Source organism: Xiphophorus maculatus, chromosome 20 (genome assembly GCF_002775205.1).
Source record: "Xiphophorus maculatus strain JP 163 A chromosome 20, X_maculatus-5.0-male, whole genome shotgun sequence".
NCBI classification, from domain to species: domain Eukaryota; kingdom Metazoa; phylum Chordata; class Actinopteri; order Cyprinodontiformes; family Poeciliidae; genus Xiphophorus; species Xiphophorus maculatus.
Window position 1 is genome coordinate 21,241,516 of NC_036462.1, and position 19,349 is coordinate 21,260,864.

At 38.0% G+C, this 19,349-nt stretch overlaps 1 protein-coding gene across 2 annotated transcripts in view; it reads left to right on the top strand.

The window, feature by feature from the left end:
- The first annotated feature begins 16,570 nt into the window (after window positions 1–16,570).
- The window catches only part of LOC102218780 (RNA-binding motif, single-stranded-interacting protein 2-like), a 40,646-nt gene continuing 37,867 nt past the window's right edge, over window positions 16,571–19,349 (top strand). The window contains exon 1 of one of the 2 annotated variants that reach the window (XM_014469058.2): window positions 16,571–16,746. In XM_014469058.2, coding sequence (XP_014324544.1) covers window positions 16,675–16,746 — 72 coding nt within the window. In that variant the 5' untranslated portion in view covers window positions 16,571–16,674. Of the gene's footprint in view, window positions 16,747–17,082; window positions 17,361–19,349 lie in introns of those variants that run through there. The other variant, XM_023325138.1, reaches the window with a different exon arrangement.

The following is a 19,349-nucleotide window of genomic DNA, read 5'->3' on the forward strand; positions in this document are numbered from 1 at the left end:
GTATTAAATTTGTTACTTTTCACGTAGAAGGCGATCTGTGGAAGATGTTCTGTCTGTGGAAGATGTTCAGTCTGTTGAAGATGTTCAGTCTGTGGAAGATGTTCTGTCTGTAGAAGATGTTCAGTCTGTTGAAGATGTTCTGTCTGTAGAAGATGTTCTGTCTGTAGAAGATGTTCAGTCTGTTGAAGATGTTCTGTCTGTAGAAGATGTTCAGTCTGTTGAAGATGTTCAGTCTGTGGAAGATGTTCTGTCTGTAGAAGATGTTCAGTCTGTTGAAGATGTTCTGTCTGTAGAAGATGTTCAGTCTGTAGAAGATGTTCAGTCTGTTGAAGATGTTCTGTCTGTAGAAGATGTTCAGTCTGTTGAAGATGTTCTGTCTGTAGAAGATGTTCAGTCTGTTGAAGATGTTCTGTCTGTAGAAGATGTTCAGTCTGTGGAAGATGTTCTGTCTGTGGAAGACGTTCTGTCTGTGGAAGATGTTAAGTCTGTGGAAGATGTTCTGTCTGTGGAAGATGTTAAGTCTGTGGAAGATGTTCTGTCTGTGGAAGATGTTCTGTCTGTGGAAGATGTTCTGTCTGTGGAAGATGTTAAGTCTGTGGAAGATGTTCTGTCTGTGGAAGATGTTAAGTCTGTGGAAGATGTTCAGTCTGTGGAAGATGTTCTGCATTGGAAGGGGAAATGTATCTCCAAAATGAAATGTTTGGGCATGAAGGGTTTCATCTTCTAACCCTTTGATGCCCCAGAAAATGTCTCTCTTCTCCTGGCTCCAGTTAACACTGAGGCTGTTGTGAACTGTCAGGACTTCCTGCAGAACAATGGCTGTATTTTTGGATCCACCAGGTTTTTTTCTTTCAATCATCTTGTCAAAGCACCCAGGTACTGCAGTACAAATGAAGATAGAAATCCTCTCCATCCCAGTACAGCAGAAGCCAGAGTGGATTTGATTTTTAACTAGGTGGTAAAACAGAAAGCATGTCATCTGATACATAAGGCTTGGTTTAAGAAAAGTTGGTCACATGTCAACATTTTAATGACTGAAAAGATTCTTTTCTGTACTTTGAACTAGAACCACACAGGTTTAATTAATTAGCCTTAATCAGAGCTTATTTGTGGAGCACTTTTCATACAATCAAGCATAATGCAAAGGAAGCGTTATCCTAATTGTGAAGGATATCAATAACTGTCTTCCTAACATCTAGTCAGCGATCTTCACCTTGATTGTGTCCTACTAGACATTTTCAGGCTCATGCAACCTTTGCAGGTATTTTAAAATAAATGTAAGTTAATTAGCTGATTAGTGAGTGACACCTCACGCTTCCAATACTAAACTTTTTCACAATATTTAAAATTTCTAAGACACTAATATTTATGGTTTTCATTATCTGTAAACCATAATAATAAGAACATCATGAGATAAAAGTTTTAAATATTTAACAATTAGTGCAATTAGTATAGATTATAAATTTGTGAGAAAAATATTTATATTTTTTACAATATTCTAATTTCTTAAAAATAAAGAATTGTTGTGTCATAAAAACGAGGGAATGAGGAAAAGCATTATGCTCTTAAAATAAATGAATAAATAAGGTAGGTAAATAAGCTAGTTTAAAAAGATGAGTATGTTAAAAGCATTTAAATTGTTAAAGGTGCCAAATAAAACAAAAAAGATTACGTGGTTAAACTTTACAAATGTGACAAAGTAAATAAATTGAGATTTAATAGAATCAAATAAAAACTGAAGTTCGATTAAAAGCCCAGCTAAAAAGAAAAATAGATGTAAAAGCTTTTATGAGAGAATTTTTTTTTTTTGTAATATATGGTTTGATTTCAACAAAACAAAACCATTAATCGTTTTAAGAAAATTATTTTTGATCACATGCAGCAGTGGCACAAGACATGCTAACTTCACAATGATAGCCTACTCAAACAACTGGCACAGAAATACTAACCAAGGACTAATATTTAAGGCATGGTGCTTCAGAGGCTGCCGCTTATATATATATTTCTTTCTCTTCTCCACTGTTGCATGAATGTTTTTTCTTTCTGATTTCTTTTGGTGCTTCTGTTCAGTAGCTCATACGATGAAGCTAACATGTCAGCTACAGAATCGTATCTTTTGTTTTGTCTTTTTGCAGATCAGCTCAAAGTTTTTGGGGTTTTTTTCGAGACAACAGATCGAACCATGATTCTTAATTCTTATAGGGTAGTAGCTGATTGATTTCTTCATTATAAATGGATTTTTGTGGCCATCCAAAAATGCAGCTAACTGAGCCTCTGGAGTCCATGATGCCTAAAACAGAGCCCTGATTGCCAGCTAAAGACGATACAGTAGCATCAGAAGGCAAGCCAAAGGGCAGGAGACAGAAGAATGGTGTTTAAATTATTTTTCTCATTTTTCCATGTGAAATGTGAGAGCTGCACTGGATGGGATGAATAACTTTGATGCTTTGAAGGGAATACAGTGGGAATATTTGGAAAGATGTGGCTCTTGGAAAATATGTCCAGTTTCAGTGTGTCTCCTTCAAACTCTGTGGCCAGACAGGCAAGCTTTAGAGATTCTTTAATGTCCCTTCAAAGGCCCTCTCTCAAAAGAAAACATATCAAGTGATGTGATCAAAAGCCAGGAAAGCTCAAAGGAATTTATTTAGGAATGTTAAGGTTCTGTGTAAATGCTTAGATTTTTAAATTATAAAAATGTGTTAAATTTGTGTGTGAGTGAGTCAGGAGGTGGACCCACTCACACATTCCTGCTTTTTTGACTAGAAAACACAGTTATGCAACCCTACTTCTACAAAGCTCTCCTCCTTATCGCCCTGATTTCTTGAAGGTTCTTCAAAGAGTTGCTCTGGATGCTGGTAGCTGTGGGCAGGAAGGATTTCCTGTGGCAGTCTGCATTACAACGGTTCTGAAGAAGCCTCTGACTGAAAACACTCTGTTGTTGTGAAGCAGACTCATGAAGAGGATGATCAGGGTTGTCAGTACATGTCTTGATCTCATGAGGAATCCTGTTTTTGCACCATCATCTCCACAGGTTCCTCAGTCGTCTCCAGAACAGAACCAACCGTTTATATCAGGTTGTTGAGCCTCTCTAAGTCCCTGATGGAAGGCGTTTAAGATTGTTTCCTCCAACCTTAAAATACTTTTAACATTCCTTAAAGCTTGACATTATAAATGGATTTTTGTGGCCAAAGAGTCCTTTGTTCCTGGAGCAGAGTTATTTGAAGTCAGATTCCGTTCTCAGACTTTCATTTTCCTGTTTTGAGGTCTGTGTTTCATTCATTTGGATGTAAGCTTGGTTTCAGTGTGATCCTAAAAGAATAAAATGTCACTTTATCTTCATCTTTCTGGCAGACTCTGTTTTGGACCAAAGCATGATGTTACCACCACCATGTTTCACTGTGGTATTTTTTTTTTTTACATTGAGTGACATTCATTGTTGCTTTTATAACAAAATATTTAGCAAAGGTCTTCAAAGGTACATTTTGTGTAAACTGTACCTGTCGGAATGGATTCCCAAACTTTTGCTTTGGTTTCATCAGAAATGTGTTCTGCTGCTACAAGGTTTTTGGGCCATCTTAGCCATTTGTGGATGTTTTATATTTTATTTTAGAAACATTGCTTCTCCGTTGTCGAGGAGAAAGCAGGAGGTAATTACGTACGTACTACACAAATGAAACAGAAATTCCTGCTGTTCTGCTTCAGTGTTGCTGTCGACGTCTCTGCAGTCTGTCTGACAAATTTCTGTCTTTTTTTCATTTATTTGAAAGAAATGTCCAGTTTTTCTAATGTCACAATTGGTCTGTATTTTCTTAGATTACTAATGGCTATATATTTTTTTTTTTTACATATTAATGACTGAGGGGCTTTCTTACATTCTTCTACATATTTGTACAGATGATTGCTTTGGATTTATTGCAAATTTGTTGTTTTTATTTAATTAAATTAATTAAAACTGATGTTAGGTGTAGCCGCTGTGGCTGAAGCTGTCTGGGTTATTTCTGTTCAGGACTGCCACCTAGTGGGTCTACACTGGAAGTGCCACCTTGAGCTCCAGGAACAAAGGGTTCTTTGTGCCGCAAAGGAGAAAAAAAAATGTTTTCAAAGACTACACTCTTGGCATAAAATTAAAATTTTGTTCATTAACCTTTCAGAGAGTTTTGATGAAACCATGTGAAGAAGAGACAACGAGAAGGACAGAGTCCGAGTGTGTCATAACCTTCAGGGCAGAGTGTTCACAGATCTGATCTGAGTAAGAAAAGGTTATTAGTACTTGTCAGGGAGGGTAATCTCAATCTCTGCCTGATTTGTCGCCACTTGGGAGGAAACTGCAGCCCTGATTAAAACCACTTCATTTAAGCATAATGAGACCGTCACACTTGTATTGGCAGACACTTGATCTGGCACTTTAAACAAAAAACCTGTTTGATGTTAACTCAGTCGGGACTGTTAATTATCCCCTCTCTCTTTAAACTTTGTCCATTCGAGGCTGAAGCTTTCGTAAGCGGCTCAGCGTTAACTCGAAACAGACGCAGAAGAGCACAGAGCCACACAACATCTTTCAAAATGAGTACTCAAAAGTAAACACGTAAACTGCTCAGACGTCACCAGACACTAAAACCCAAACCACAGGCATGTGGCACACATGCTGTTTACATAATCCTGGAAGCTCGCTGCCTAACGATGGCACTGTGTGCTCTCAGCTTCAGCTGCTTTTTGTAACAGAAGAAACTCTCTCTGTAACTTCCTGTGCTGCTTTTCAGCTGTACAATAAATTACTTACCTATGTGGAAAGATGAAGAAAGTTGTTTATTTAAAAAAAGTAAGCTTTTTGAACACATGACCATTACCAGTCTTCATGTTCCTGCTGTTTCACTTATATTTTGTTTTTGTTTTTTTTCCGGTTCCTGCCTTCTTGCTCTGTTGCATTTAATAATTCTCCAATCTCAAAGACATATTAAAACAGACTTACAAGCAGAAAACCCCAGTTGACTTCAGTTCTTAAAGTTTTACTTTTGCCTTTAACTAACAAATGTACATTCACCATACAATTCCAGCTGAGACATCTTGCAAGCTTCTTTTTTTAAAAGCACTCTGAATAAAAACAAACTTGAATTAGCCTTGGTGTTCGTTTGGCCTAATGACATCACAAGAGGCATCAAAACCAAACTACTCGGCTGGCATTAATTAACACATTTTCTGGCTGATTATCCAGGCATGAAGGATTTCAACAGGGATTCTGATAGTGAGACCAAGACAAAAGCTATAAAAGCATTTAGAAGACCATCGCAGTAATCACAATATAGTCGTTGCTGTGGCCGCTCATTACCAAGCTAACCTCTAACTCTGCTCCACACTGACTGCTTGTGCTGGTGAGCCTTAATTTTTTTTTTTTTTTTTTTTTTTTTTTTAGTTAGGTGGTCTTCCACAACATTTAAGTAAACTTGTATGCGTGCAGATATTTAACTACACGCTGTCTGTCCAATATGGCGGACCAGCTGGCAACAGGTTAAGGTGGAGAAACATTAAGCATTCATCCATCTAAACGTTGGCATTAGCTGCAGGCAGAGTGAGTTGCAATAACTTAGAAGCACAGGCGACATTTTCAAAGAAAAAAACATTTTTGCTTTCATTTGAAAACAGCCGGAAGTTTCACATTTAGTTTAAATTTATAAAAACAGATGTTACTACTGTGTGCCTTGGTTGAAAGAAAACACGTCCAGCAGGTTTGAGACCAAGATGAGACTTTTTAACATGTAGGCTTTTAAAGGATTTTGACATTGAAGTTTTAGCAAGCTGCAGTCTTCAGTGAGTTCCAAAATTTATTTATTTATTTATACATCAGTGATCATTTCACCAGAAGTAGCACGGACCTCTAGGACCTCTTCAGAAATTACTTCATTGTGTGTGTATTGTTCTTGGTTTTGTTGTTCATAAGATCTAGACACACAGAATACAAGCAAATATGTTTAAAGAAAGTATTTAATTAAGAACATAAGAGCGAAGAAGAGAGAAACCGAAAAAAATGTATACAAATAAATTCTGAATAGTTGTTTCATGGCTTCTGTGATTTCGTGTGCTTGTGGAAGACTGCGTCTTAACTGAATAGTTTCATTTACAACAGCATAATGAGACTCAGAAACATTGACGGTGACATTTTGTTTAATTTCTTGGTAAACTGTGTCTAAGCTGAGTTTGGTGAGTCTACACAAATGTCTGGCTCGTAGCTTTAATCTGTGTGAATTGTGTGAACGTCTGCAGAGGACGTGCCTCTAACTCTTTAAACACCTCCGCTTTTCCAGCCTTTGCAAGACGGTAATTTACATATACGTCAGTCAGGCTGGGCGTGTGTTTATAACAAATTACCAGCAGATGGAAGTATAACACAGACGGGGGAAACCCAAACAAGAAAGGCATTACTTGTGACATCTTTGCATATTTAACCTGGATTAATATGCATTTACAAAACAACTGCTAAACTAAATCATTCTTTCGGTTTAAGAAAATCTTTAATCTTGCGTTAGTTCAGCTAGTTCAGCTTCCCAGAATGAAAACTGAAGACGTTAAACATTGTGCCGATCTTATGCATGACCTGTTTGACTTGGATCCACCTCAGTGGATCATGTTCAGGTCATTTGTATATGTTGGCTGCAAAAGAGAGCGATACAGACAGAGATCATAGAGATCGACTCCAGCAGGCTTATGTAAATACTCGCCTGTGTGGCTGCCTGATATGTCTACAGTGCAAAGTAGAAGAATCCATACCTCTTGAAACATTTAAAATCACAAATTGGAAAACAGAAGGTATGGTTTTCTACATATTTATAAATAAAGACAGAGAAAGTTTTCCATTAATTTCTATTTAGCCATCTTGAGTCAGACGAACAATCTAACATTACAGCTGCAAGTCTATTTTTATATTTCTCTTCCAGCTTTGCACATCTAGAGAGTGAATTTTTTATTTATTTTTTTGCCAAATATTTTTTTGCCATAGATTATCATTTTATTTTTTTCTGGACTTTGACTGGGCCATTCTAATCCATGAATATGCTTTGATCGAAACTGCTGCATAGTCGTTCTAGTTATGTCGCTCTTTCAGTCTTGCCATCAAAACCTGCCAGATTCCATTTTCAAGCTGGTAAACAAGATTCTCATGGTGTGATGCTGCCATCCCAATTTTCCATAGTGGGGGTGAAGTGAAAGGCGGAGTACGTTCAACATAATAAGGTAAGTAAATCTCCAACAATTAGGTAGCGTCTGGAGGAAAAATGCACTGAACGTTTCCCTTTTTGTTTGTAAAAAAACATCTAAACATATCTATTATTTTCCGTAAGAAAACTTTGTGATGGTCCACCATATGAAATCTAAGTCAAATACATTAATAAAGTGATAAGATGTGTAAAAGTTCAAGGGATGTGAATACTTTAGCCTGGCACTGTAAAGATGGAGCTCTCCAGCATTTTACTGGTGCAACCATGTGGCATATAGAGACAGATTATTATGACTGAAGTGTAGTTTCCAGCTTGCTGTCTCAATTAACTATTAAACGACCAGATTACTCTGACTTCTTCAGTAAAATTTATGGCGTTATTCAACATCGCACCATTTTATTTTAAGAGAAACCTTAAAGAAAATCTCGCAACATGGCACATAAAAACAACGGTGTCCTCTATTAGGAAACGTTTCTTCTCTTAAGTCGTCAGCAACTCTGCCTCGTCTTGAGCGGCTCGGATTTTTCACAGAACCGCTTGGTTTGTCTCCTGACAAAAAAATAAGAAAAACAATAGCATTTTTTTTGTTTTTTTTATTGTTGGAGTAAGTGAAAACACCATTCATCTGGTCTGTGTCATGACTGGAGCGAGCGTTTCATGCGTCATCCTTTCATCCACAAGTGGAGAACCATCATGGGCCTCCGCCCAGTTTGGAGCAGCTGTGATGGGAGCCGGGTCAAAGTCCGGAGACTGGAGCCTGTGTGTGCTGAAGTGCTTGATTAAACACCGGCTAATAAAACACAAACTAATCAAAGATGTATTAATGATGTCTGGTGCTTTCAACAAAACCCATGATTAAACTTTTTCTTCAAATATGTGCAGCAGGCTTCCATCCCTGACCTGCAACATGATTTGGACGTACATCATTACTCATCTTCTGCTCTCTTCTTCGCTGGTGCGCTCTCTCTTTCCCCTCCCTTTGCTTCGGAGCCAGATGGATTACCTCATCAATCAAAGTTCCCAGAATCCCGTCCTCTGTTCGTGTGTGCGTGCATCCCACCAGTGCTGTGTCTCTCATCAAAAAAGGGAAGATGGTATGAAGCACTCACTGTAGCCATTTCAGAAGTGGAATAAATGATATCCACAGCAATTATTTTATCACTCACATCTGCAAAATGTGGCTAATCTTTCCAGTGCACGAAAGCATTTAAGCGGTGGTTGAAAAGAATGCACAAGAAAAATGTGTTGGGTGGAGTGTTACCATGGGCTTGTTTTTTAAACTGAGAGAATACAAATAAGGTCACTATAACTCAAACAACTAAAGAGTGTTTGAGCACAGATTCCATTTTTGCCATAGATTCCAGGCAAATAGTACTTGAAAATTAAGCGTTGCGTGCTAAAACAGTAAAACACATGAGAAATTAAGATTGTGTACCTCCAGAAAAAAAAATGTGGATCTCTAGAAAAGTTTTACATTTATGATTCAGTTATAAGCTGAAGTTCATCCTGAATCCTTTTCTAGAAATTGATTGGACCGTGTCCAGCTGAACTGGCCAATCAGAAGAGAGAGCACTGTGTTCTCCATAGCTTCCATCTGAACCAGTCCACACCACACTAATGACAAATGACTATTAAATGTAGAGACGCAAGAGACTGAGAACCTGCACAGCAGCAGAGTTGGGCGTTTTTGAAGATATGGTAAGCCCTGTTGTCATAAAATGAATAGCAAGGCATTTATGTATCTTCTCCATATGTTTGACATCAGGGGTCTTTTTTGCCTACTGCTCAGGTTTTGTTGAAATTAAAATAGAGTTTAATGAACCAACAACATTTACTAAATCTTAAAAAAAAGGAATCTATTACAGCTCTGAATATCTGTTTTGTACATAAATGTTTTTTTTTTTTTTTCGTTTATTGACAGAGGAAACTCAAAGAAGAAATTGCATTCAAAGCATGTTATTTAGAAACCTGTGCTGGACATTGAAATGCTCTGGATTTGTACTTTAAGTCCAATCTTTATTAAAATGTCAAAATCAAATGGAGAAAAACAAAACAAGGGCATTAAATCAATATTGAGTCAATGTTATATGGACAATAAAATCCAGAATAAACATGCTTTTTTGGAGGACTGAATGTGACAGCAAAATATCTGCAGTTGAAACTCAGCAGGCAGCTGAGTTTTTAGCATTATGTTTTTACTATTTGGAAAAACAAGTTCACAAGCAACACAAAACTGAATAACAATAAAATAAAAAGTATTTCCTGCATTTTCCTGTACCTTAAATTCTAAGACACGTTATTTGAGCCAAGCTAGTTTTACAACTACAACTGAGTTTTTATACATTTTTTTTTCTTTTTCATTAAATTTTTTTTTATTACATGTTATTGTGTTTGCTGCACATACTCTCTAATTTTGCTTTCCAGCAATCTCAGAATAGCTCAGTCAACAATGTCACCACTGAATTTGAAGATCTATGACCTCTTGCCTTTAAAGTGCTGTACACTCTCTGCAAGTTTTTCTTTTTTTTCTTCTTCTTCTCCTTTTCTCACTCCTCGAAAGGAACAATTATGGAGCAGGCAACGCTGATAACACCTAAGGAATTTGAAGCATGCACAGCCCTTCCCCCATCCGCTTAGCTTCCCTCACTCCTTCCACCCCTGCCCACATCCCCTCTCCATCCCCCCTTTCCTCCCCTCCATCATCAGTCTCTAAGTCTGCCTCGTCAAACTCATATCTGTTGCTCAGAATATTTCCAGCTGGGAAACGTAAACCGAGAATTCATTATAGGAGTGAAAAAAAAGTAAACAAATGAAAGTGAAATGGGATGTTTTTTTGTTTTTTTTTAATAATCTGTAGTGATTCATTGAAGTTATTTATTTTGTAAGAAAAAAGTGAAAATATTTTTGGACACATTTTTCATTGACAATCTGTTAAAAACCTGATAACAAGATAAAAATTAATTTAAAAAAAACATGTTGATTTGATAAATATGTGATTTGAAAATATATTTTAAAAATTCCTGCCTTCTCTCCTTTCTTTCTTTCAGTTTTTCTTTTGCTTCTTTCTTTCTTTGTATGCAACAAATTAATCACAAAACAACACAGTTTTGGCTTCATAGCTCACCCCCCAACACAAAAACCTGGTTGAAAGTTAGATCATAATCATTTTTTTTTTTTTACTTCCCTTGATTTCAAAAGTTTACATTCAGATGGTCAGTGTCAGTCATAACGATTAATCTATATGACTTAGATTAAACCTTTTTGTTTTACATATATAAAAGTATACATATATATATATATATTTAAACGTTTGTTAAAAAAAAAAAAAAACACCCTGAAAAACCCCAAGCCATCCACCAGGAATACTTGACTGACTGATGACTGAGCATGTGCGTGTTTGTATGTGTCTGTGTGTGGTCTGCTGGATCTGTTCTGCAGACATGTTAAGTAACTGTTCTCACGTAAAGCATGCATGTACATCCATTTGTTTGCTTGTGCTTCTCTCTGACCACATTTTGTCATCTTGTAAAGCAGGAATGTAGCTCATGCCAAAAGATTTCCCCACTTGCACATGAGAGGAGACAGGATTCCAACCTTACATATCTAACAACTTTAAAAAAAAAACAACAACAAAAAAAAACACATGGAATACATTTTGAAAGTCTTGAGTTGCACTTTACACAACCATTACTCTGAAATGTAACAGAATGTTGCGAAACCAACGACAAGAGTAATCATCTCCAAATGCAGCTCATGGCTTACTGTTTTTGACTGCGAACTGCGGGAAAAGAAGCCGAATGCTTAAATGTCATTCTTTTAATTGATGTTTCCTTTCCTGCGTTGCACCCTCCTCCTCCGCTGTTGTTCTCCGGCTCTCGACCTTGAACCCTTCAGCCATGGTGACAATGACCAAGACCCTCAGGCAAACATGAACTCCTTGAACCCATCCACACCATTCATAACCATTCTCCTCCACACACAAGGCCCCCTTCCTCTGCTTTAATGATGGCGGTACACCCCCACTGCATTGACTCTGTTGCATAAGCATGTGTGTGCAAGTGTGTGGGAAATTGGGTGTGTTGGTTGTTAATGCAGGCAAAGGGTGGAACTTCCTTAACATGTGCTGCTGTCTTTAAATAGCTGTACGAATGAGGGCTTTGGCAAATTTGTTTTGTATTTTTGCACAAAAATAGATAGATTACACCCTATGTAGTATCAGCGTTTCTGTACTTATCAAGAAAGGAAGGATCCTTTTCAGTTTTTTTTAGATAAACCTTTGATTTACTTTAAAAAATATATACTTTCCTTCCTTGTGTTAAGTAAAAAAACGGAAGCAACACACAATATACTCACTAAACAATATCAGGAAATCCTCCACAAATGCAAAATCACACATAAAAGCATGTGCATGTATAAAGTGAACCACAAAAACAACTTCATTACCCAGGAGGTAATAGGTATAAGGCCACAGGCTGGAACGCTCTTTGTGGATGGGTGGGGGCTGGGTTCCCTAGCAACAGGCGTGTTGATATCCAAACAATGTTCATGTCGTCAGACTGTAGCTGTTCGGGCCAGACCGAGGTTCTGCTGAGTGAGACAATGTCACTGTGTGTTCCCGAATGCCAGCGAGTGAAAAGACGCAGATCGGCCTCTTGACTGGAAGACAGCGGGGCAGATGCAAAGTTCAAAGTGTCTATATGACGCTTTCAACATTGGCAGAGCAAGCGTTTCATTTTTTAACTCCACAAAGTTTCCACAAAGTTCATTTAGATCACACAAAACTTTTCTATTAAATAACATCTTTGGATCTTTTTGACGAAAAATTTGGATACATAATCCCAGTCAGCAATTTACATGCAGTCATCATTCTAGTTCTACCTGTAAATTCTCCCTGTAAACATGCTTACAAACAATGTTCATAATAACAATAATAATAGCAGCAATTATTAGTTATTATTATTATTATTATTATTATAATGGGAATATAATAAAGCTATAATTAAGCTTCCAACTGATTACCCGCAGCAATTTGTACCTCAATCCTAATCCGACTGTTGCCATCAACAGCAGCTTGAAAATATCTGAGTTCAAAAACAGGAATGGCATTCCAAACAATGGAAAATCAGTACATTTGTAATTATTTGATTATTATTGCGATTATTATCATTCAGAATTCACTCTATGCACCATCAATTATATCAAGAGGTCTTTGCTGTGAAAAGAGCCCCAAAACATGATACTGCTGTTAGCATGATTTGCGGATTGGGCAAGTGGATTATTCTGGAGTTGTAAAGAAACCATGAGCTTTTTGTAGCCATCAACACTCATCATGTATAATTCAGGATGGGTCTTTGATACCTCTGTATCAGAACTGGAAGGTTTCATTTAAATTAACTGGTTTCTTAAAGTGGGCCTCACTTTTTAAACATAGACCAAACGTTTTTATGTAATAGGGAGAGGGCCTGGGCCATTTCCCAGGCTCAATGTCAGTCGGATTTATCCTTTCCAAAATCAGTTCTGATGTTTGTTTTGGATCATTGTTCTGTTGCAACACCTGTCGATCTGAAAGCTGTTGAACTGAGGTGAAGCTGAAGTATTTGGAGGCAGCCCTACATCCACTTTGTGCAATGAACCAGTAGGAGTGAAACAAGCCCTCAACTGGATGCTTCCTCTGTGTTGTCCATTTCTCCAGAGGGAATTATGGCATTACTTCCCAATTGGAAAGGTACAAATTTGAGCTTCCTTTCAATATATGTAACACATAATACAACACAATTTTTGTAATTTTTTTTTTTTTTAGAAATGTAGATACACTGTAGAAATACAGAAAATGTCAGTTTTTAAGTAGTAGGAGTGTATGTGAATGCACCAGGAGATATGCTATAAAACTACTAAATAATCTGTTTTCTCAGTAAATTTGACGTAAGAAATTCTTAAACAAAGGAAAAAGTCAATTTTAGAGTTGATGGAAACGTTCATACTGTCAATGGAAAGTGTCCTGATAATTTCTGTCAGGAAAGAATGTTTTTAAATAATTTTATCTTATAGTGAATTGGTTCTTGTCGGGCACCTTCTCAGTCTTTGTTGGCTTCACTGTGGGCAGTGTAGCCAACATCTTCCAGTTCATGACCCTGGTGTTTGTCAATTATTAATATTTATTCAAAGTATTTTCTTTCCTCGGTGTGCAACAGTTTGATTCACTTTTCCAATTTTATTTATAAGAATGGTTAAATGTCCAGTCAGACAACAGGAAGAACCTGGTCTATTTACTGAGAGATGTTTAGCCAACATTAGTGTAAGTGTACGCAGACACTTAGTCTGTTTCCATACTATATATGTGGTTTAACAAGTGGAATAAATTTACACTTCCAAACCTGAGTGCCAAATTTTGTTTAACTTGTTTTACAATCATCACCCCTGAAAAAAAAAAAAAAAAGAAATCTCGCCTATAATGACTGCTTGTAAATTTCTGACTGGCACTGTAAGCAGCTTGCACTTTATAGGAATTTAGTGTTGCCAAGCAGCTGGAGAGATATCACAAAATAGTCTGAGACTGTGTTTATCCATCCAACAGATGCCTCTTTTCTTTAAAAAAAAAAAAAAAAGGTACCTTTTTACCACTTCTTTACTTATGGCAGCTCCATGTGCTGTCAAAAAAATTATTTTCACCTGCAGCTTCTTTAGCCTGAAGTAAAATCCACAGAACAACCTGAACCAAAGGCAGAATTGCTGTTTTTGCTTGTAATTGAGTTTATAAGAAGGAGGAGTATAAGTTATTTCACAAGTGGCTCGTATTGATTAGTTTAAATGCCTCTGTTTCTTTCTGTTGCATTTTCATGTCAACTGCTGCCAGCAATAGAAATCCAGGAGATGTTTGGATACAAAAGCGAAGCCAGAAGTGGAAAATGAAGCAGTCGTGGGCACAAAGTGGGAGGCAGAATGTTTTGGTTTAGTACCTTCTCTGTGTGTCTCTGTGATTTAACAGGTTTCGTCTGTGACCTTCAGAAGAAACTACAGGACATTAATGGTGGTACAGCTACCGCTGCCAGTGATTGGATCAGGCTGTTCACTTCAGACCATTTATTAGAAATGTCTTCATTGTGAGCTGTGTTTAACTCAAACTGTTAAAGTACTCTGTTTTTCAGATTTGTTGTGCTTTTTTTTAAATGCCTTAAATGTTTGTCATAATCTAATTTGGTTATTGTTTTCAAGCCATTAAAAACAAGAAAAGTCGAGAGGACAACAACAAGCACAGAACTAAGCACAGAATAAAGAAAAAGATTACATGTCTACAACATTAACCCTACAAACCAAATACTGTAACTGAAAGATAAATAGGATGTTTGTCTCTAGGAACTGGACACATTTCTGGGTGGAATGACCTCTAGATTTTGGTCACTAAGGAGTTTTTTTGTGTTTCACATTTCAAATTTAAAGCAGAGATGGTGGCACTTCAAACTGTTCCTGCAAAAGATTTTTTTTTTAATTCATCCTTTACTTTTTAATTAGTAATCTAGACATTATGCTTCCTTGGGGTATAAATATGGCGCAACACAACGACCCATTTCTCTTTGCAACTCTTCAAATTTTGAAATTCATGAGAACATGGCAAGGTGCATGTGTGCTGATCTTCACAACTTTGGAAGCTCCCATTGGAAACACATTCAGAGTTGATCTTTCCAACAGGCAAAGCTTAGAGGGAGGAGACAAAAATCCCCCAAGCTTTAGAGAGCTACTGCTGCAAAACATGACTGTTAGGCTAATTGGTTTTTTTCTAAATTGCCCTTAGGTATGAATGTTTGTGTGCATGCGTGTTCGTTCTGTGCTTCTCTGTGTTGCCCTGTGATGGATGTTCCCGCCTCTCCGACACGGGTTTATGCTTTAGGATGTAAATTAAATATACCTACTTGTCTTAGAAGGGTCATGAGGGCTGATGCCTTTTGCTGATCATTGGCAAAAGATAAATTAAGTACTCCCTTAACAACAGCTTTTACATTTGCTCAAGTTACCTTTGTGTATCAAAACAAATAAAAGAAAAAATATGTTAGGTTTCCCTACTCTATATAGACTTTTCTTTAGCAGTTTTTTTTATTTTATTTATTGTTTAATAATTTATTTTAAATGGTCAACCTGCCAGGAATCACAGGATATGATTGACTCAAGTACTCTTGTTCATTTATATGAATCGCTTTAAGTTTGTTAAAATCAGATCCAAAGTTTTTTTTAAAGAAATCATGATGAAAGGTCAGATTTACGGTCACAAACACCAGGAAGATCACCTGAAATAATGTTTTATGTGGTGAGATGCTGCATTCCCTTGTTGAAGTTAATCTAGCTGCTCATGTTGTCTTCTAAAAGTGGGAAATAGTTTTTTTCAGAGATGAAAAAGCACTATTATATATATATTTTTAAAGTAAAAAGATGTTTGAAAAAGAGAATTTACCATTACCTTCATGCAATTCTACTCGATTCTCATCTCCTCTGAGTGGTCGCTCTGGAATTTCTCCCATTCAGCTTGATTTCTTTGGCTTAATTTTAACCGGGACAATCAACAAACTTTTTCTGTGCTGTTTTTAGAATTGCAGTCTGTCCATATAGTGTTGTAGTTTGGTAATGGCAGTGGAGGAAGTGATCGCAGCCATTCAGCTTCGATCACTTCCTCCACTGCCATATATGCTTCCAAATATGGAGCAATTAAAGTCCGAGTGAGAAGAATGTAACATTTTATTGCTGGCAAAGATGAAAGATGGCCCTCTGGTTGTTTACACTGCACACAATTTCTGATAAGCTTCATTGAGCTGTCACAGGCAAATGTTGGAGATTGGTTAAAATTGAAAACTTCAGCATAGTCCAAGCCTCCAGCAGGCAATCGTTTCTCAGTAGGTGGGAGTCCAGACCCTATGTTTGGTTTTTACCGGGTTAGAGTAAGAGTGCTATGTGGTAAAACTTGGAAGTTGCACAAAGACAATATTGGCAGGGTCTTGTCAGATGAGTTTGTGTTTTGGGGTGAGTGGGGGCCGGTTGCAGGAGGGGCTCCCCCAGGACGCCACTACTGCTAATTGCTGTACAAGGTATTATTGTAATTCTTTTAATGAAGCAACATGGGTCCAGGGGTGGATTTAAAATGTTGGCAATTGAATTTACAAACCCCTTTTTGTCCAGTTTATCCCTGCCAAAGTCCCCTGGTGAGTGAAATAACACTGGACGGTGAATGAATCTGATCTAAAGGCCTCCTATGTAAGACCCCTAATGGAGCAGGAGAGCTGGAGCTCTGCAGGGGCCTCGGGGCCAGCAGCGGGGCCCCGTCCTGCAGCAGCAGCAGCAGCAGCAGCTTCAGCAGCAGCAGCAGCAGCAGCAGCACCACTCGCAGTCTAGCAGCGGGACTCCAGGCTCTCACTTCCCCAGCTGCTGACGTCAGCTGGCAGCCTGGGCTGAGCTCGCCGCTCCGGACATAGCGCCGAGAAAAATGCTGCTCTCCGTACCGCCAAGGGCAGGAATCAACCCCTACAACGGCTACAACAGCAGAAACAGCAAAAAGGTAAAACGCTTTCGGGCTTTTCACCCCCGTCGCTTTCGGCTTGTTCTCTACCCCCGCTCCTCCTCCTCCTCCTCCTGCGGGGCAACAAACCCGCGTCCGTCGCGACAAAATCGGGAGCTTGTGACAGTGAGCTGCTGTGTCCTTGAGAAGCTAAACGCTCCGAATTCAACTTAAAGACTTGGTGGAGTAAATCCGCAGCCCGGAGGACGACCCCAGGTCCGCTGAGTGTCAAGCTGGGTTAGAGGGTGTTGGAGAAGGGGGCTGGTGTGGGGAGGGGGGTCTCTGTCGCTCGCTCCTGTCACGCTGGACGCCCGCTGTTGCTATTTTGTAGTGTTTATATGTGTGGGTGCCACTGTGGGGATGTCGATATCGCTCTGCTCACTCGTTTGAGAAAGTCAATGGTGGAGCGCAACTTTTGCGGGGGTGACTGTACCGTGCTGGGATAGCGCGTCCGTGCCAGGATGTGTTTATGGAAGTGGGGGTAGGGAGGCAGAGGGGGCCCGGCTGTGGGAGAACTTATTACAAAATCACGTCTGCCGCTACCTCCGTGGGCATTGGGACAGACATCTGTATATCTGCTGGTAAAATCAGCTCGTCGTTGTCTCCGCTGCCGCGTAAGTTAGCGAAGTTTTTTTTTTTTTCTTTTTCTTTTTCCTCGTTTCCCATCTGAAAGCGGAATATGCCCCACCCCTTGAAAAATCCCACTAGACCATGATGACTACATTCCCAGGATTATGAATCGCGCTTTCGTGGTTTTGTTCACTTTTGACAATGTGACTTTTTTTTTTATGTATCATCGGGAAATATAAAGTGTTACATATAATTATGTTGCAAATGCAAAACAGCATCTGAGATATAAAATGTGTCTGTCAGTCATATAGACCAATGTTTGTGTGTTTATTTTTTGCTTTCAAGAACCTTATGCTCCTGTAAACATGGCTGGTCCTTGGATGCATATGTTCCTAAACATAATCCGACTTTGGGGGGCTTTTAATAAAACCAGGCACCATTGCTGATAAAACAACGTGTTGTACAATTACATTTCTGTAATTTACAGCTGAAAAGCAATATCAGCCATATAAAACATTTTATTATTTTAATACTGTGGAGTCCTGCCTATTCCTGGTTCAATATTTGCAAATTCACGTATTCTCAGATTTTTCTGTGGAACATAATTCCAAATTATTCAGAAAAAAATTGCCTATATGTGGATTTTGTAATAGAACATATCTAAAATAATTTGGAAATCAAAATACAGCTTGGGGAGTTGAAATGCAAAGGCATAATGCTACTTGACATGCTGTTAGCTGGCTTTTGCAGAGCAAGCAGCCAATACAGGTGCCCCATTCGTTTTCATTGCCGCTAATTGGCTGAACCTCCAAGAGCAGAGATAAGAAAGACCATAGATATTAGCTTCTGCAGGAGTGCCAGGATGGTTTCCACTGATGCTTATTAAGGTATATTTGCTGTTTGAACTATTAGAACAGGTATTGCCGGATATCAGCTGTTTGTAATGAAGCTGGCCTCTTTATGTATTAGGAAATAAACTAATTTGTTCCTTTTTTAAAAGGGGGAAAAACATTGCTTTTAGTAAACTGTCTTTAGGATCCTGCGATTGCTTCTGATGCGGACCAAATGTTGGATGAAATCACTGAATATGACTGTAAAATGCAGTGTAATGCATGATGTAATAAAATTTATTACATTTGGTCAAATGATTGGGATTTTTCTAGAAATACAAGTGGTTCCACCTTGTTCACTGATATTTAATAAGACAGTTAATCTCAATCGCACACTTTTAGTTGAATGTTTATCTTTTCTGCTCTATCTATCTGTCCATCCACCAAATAATCGCATGCTGCAGATTTGTACCTATTTTATAGTGTAGTGATGTCTGCCATTTGCATTTTTAACACTTTATGTTCAACATGGTAATTAACAATTTTAGGTACAATAAATTACAGCTGCTACTGGTTTGGTTTCAGCTTCTGAAGGGGCAGTGATGCACGCAGTAAATTATCAGACAGTAATGATTCTGATCATGATGATGATGCAGATTGTGAGAGCTTTGAGACCAACTCTAGAAAATAGGACAATTAATGTACTTCTGATTCCAGTGTCTCCTTTTACTAAAGCTATATGGTAACTTAATGCAGTTTGAGCTGTAATCTAATATATTCCCTGCTAAAAAGAGTGATTTTAGGTCACACTTGTTTCTTTTGTAAGTGTTGCTACAATGATCTGTTGGAATAATTAAAAAAACAAAAAAACATATCAATGTAATTTTTAGCAAAAGGCAAAACATTTTTGGGAAGTCACTCTCCTCGGAAAAATTTAATTAAGTGACAGAATTGATCAGAAATGGTCTGAAATTAAATTTACTTTGCATTTGAACTTGCCAAATAGCATTTTTAACGCCTTGCTTTCAGTCTGGTAATTAACACCATGGAAACACTTAATAATAAGTCATATTTTTCTGCTTTCTCTTGACTTCTCAAACTAATTTGATACTGTAAATAACACGTTATTGAGGCAGAGACTAACCAGCTTACTGATCACACTGTTGTCTCGTTTCATAATTAACTTTCACAAAGAACACTGTG